Source organism: Pundamilia nyererei, unplaced genomic scaffold (genome assembly GCF_000239375.1).
Source record: "Pundamilia nyererei isolate P.nyererei 1_Seehausen unplaced genomic scaffold, PunNye1.0 scaffold00140, whole genome shotgun sequence".
Classification (NCBI taxonomy): Eukaryota; Metazoa; Chordata; class Actinopteri; order Cichliformes; family Cichlidae; genus Pundamilia; species Pundamilia nyererei.
This window is the reverse complement of record NW_005187541.1, coordinates 1,045,486-1,047,650: the sequence shown is the minus strand read 5'-3', so window position 1 is coordinate 1,047,650 and position 2,165 is coordinate 1,045,486. Positions and strand designations below refer to the sequence as shown.

Genomic DNA, 2,165 nt, shown 5'->3' with positions numbered 1-2,165 from the left:
TCAACGCACGTGGGGTCAACTTGTGTGTGGACTGTTTTATGGACAAAAAGATGTGACAACATGTACAGGCCAGTGTAGAAACATAAAAATGGAGAATCGGGGTGAATCTGCAGTCCCTCCTGTGTAGCCTCATCTCATTTTAGTCCGTTTAAAGTTCAAACTTCTGACTGATATTCTGGCTCTTTAGGAATTGAGCAAGCATCTGATGCAGCAGAATCATCAAATTATTTAAAAACTAAGTCGACTAATGAGGAAGAGCATGCTTGTTAGTGTGCAGAGTGCTTCAGCATTGACAGATTTCTGCTTTTAAAAATGAATGATGGAAGCATCTGAATAAACAGAGGGGGCAGAGAATAAGCTGTACTGTAGTGAACTTTTAAAAGAGCTTTGGAAAAACACACAAAAAACTAATTTCTCTGTTGAGTAAAATCTGAAGCTCGCACACTTTGCGGTAGTTTCCCGGGAGAAACCAAAGCTGGAGGCAGTGCAGAGAACCTGAGCAGGGGAAACAGGAGTGCTGAGCTGGTGAAGTTTTGAAAGCTGAAAGTTTTTCTCTGAATCGAGGGGACGATGTGACTGCTCCCTCGTTGACTAACAACTAATGACAAGCATACGTGTGTTTATCTTTGAACTTTATTTAATTCAGCTTAATAAAGTGTGACTTAATAATGCATATGTCTCTTTTTGAAATGAAGCTGTTGAACTGATTTGTTTTTTAAAGGTGTTAAATGTGTTTAGTCTTTCAATTTAAACTTTAAGTAGAAAATTTGCTTTCTTTTTTTATTTTTAAACTGAGGGTGTCCCGATAAAACCCTGCAAAACCCCCGCACTATAAATAGAACTTCCCACTTCCTGTTTGACAGGTTGGACCTTCGGTGTGGAGCACTTCTCTGTAACAATATGAAAGTTTTGAGTGTGTGGTTAGTTTTTACAGCGAGAAAAAGCTGGTGAGTGGGGAAAATCCTTGCAGGAGAGATCAGAAACTCCACACAATTCGTTTTATTACCAGTAAAAGGGGTGGAAAAAAAATTTCCGTACTTCAGCATAAGTAATGTGACGCTCCTGAACTGGCCTCTGTTTACTATTAATTTACAGGAAATCTGAGAAATGCAACTGACTCAGGCTTTGTTTTGTCCGTAAAACATTTCTCTAAACTTTCTATGAGTAACAGCTGTGACACAGTTGTAAGTATGATTTGGTTCCTGAAAAAAATTGAAGCAATCGTTAAGTCCTGTTGGGTAAAACTAAATGACACCACTTGATACTGATGCTCACCCGTAGAGACAATCCATACCAACGCTGGGATTGGTATCAGATCGATAATCTGGCTCTATCCTCCATGTTCAGCATGTAGCCCACTGAATTGTTTTTTGTTTTTTTTTTCCAATTTAAAACTTTTCTTTCAACCTTGCCCATTAAAAATTTTTTGATTTTTTTGTGTTGAAAGTCGCATCTTTTAATAATAGCCTACAGCACATTTAAACAACAGAAGTTGACCCAAAGACAGGCACGTATACCTTCCTCTTCTCAAAACAAAACCGAAAGGTGTGTTAACTTATTGTGGTGGAAAATGAAAGTGATTTGGTGGTAATTGAAATGTGTTCAGAATTTGGTGAACTGAGATTGATCTCTTAAGTTATGAAGCACTGCTCTACCTTACATAAGCTGCCTTTATAGGTTAAAAGTATCAGTATCGGTATTGATATCAGCAATACCTCCCCTGTATTTACCGGGTGTTTTTGACCTGTCAGACGGGGAATGTAGACTATTAAAACATTCCTCTTTCCGAAGAGTTTAGAAGAAGGTCTTGTATAGAGCCTGTAAACACAATAGCTCAAAAAATTTTGAATCAATTCCAACAAAACTTTGCAGGGGTGTAGACCAGCGGTCCCCAACCAGATCGGTTTAATGTCAGACAATATTTTCACAGACCGGCCTTTAAGCTGTCACGGATAAACAACAAAATAAAATGATACGATCAAGACAAAAACTGTGGTGTTTTGTAAATATAATAATAAACGTGAATTCACTGTGTAATTATGTAACTTTATTAGCAGAGTCCTCCGGAAATGCTGCAACAACATTAAGAGCATCATCCTCCGCTCTGCCCCTTAATGCCCTCTGGTCACTATGGTAATGCGTAAATATTTCTTTCAAAATAAGAC

The 2,165-nt window shown here is 38.1% G+C and overlaps 1 protein-coding gene across 1 annotated transcript in view; it reads left to right on the top strand.

Moving 5' to 3' along the window:
* Nucleotides 1-904, top strand: part of nifk (nucleolar protein interacting with the FHA domain of MKI67) — a 5,554-nt gene extending 4,650 nt beyond the window's left edge. Inside the window, exon 7 of the mRNA XM_005744216.1 lies at nt 864-904. Coding sequence (XP_005744273.1) covers nt 864-904 — 41 coding nt within the window. The remainder of the gene's footprint in view (nt 1-863) is intronic.
* The last annotated feature ends 1,261 nt before the right edge of the window (nt 905-2,165 follow it).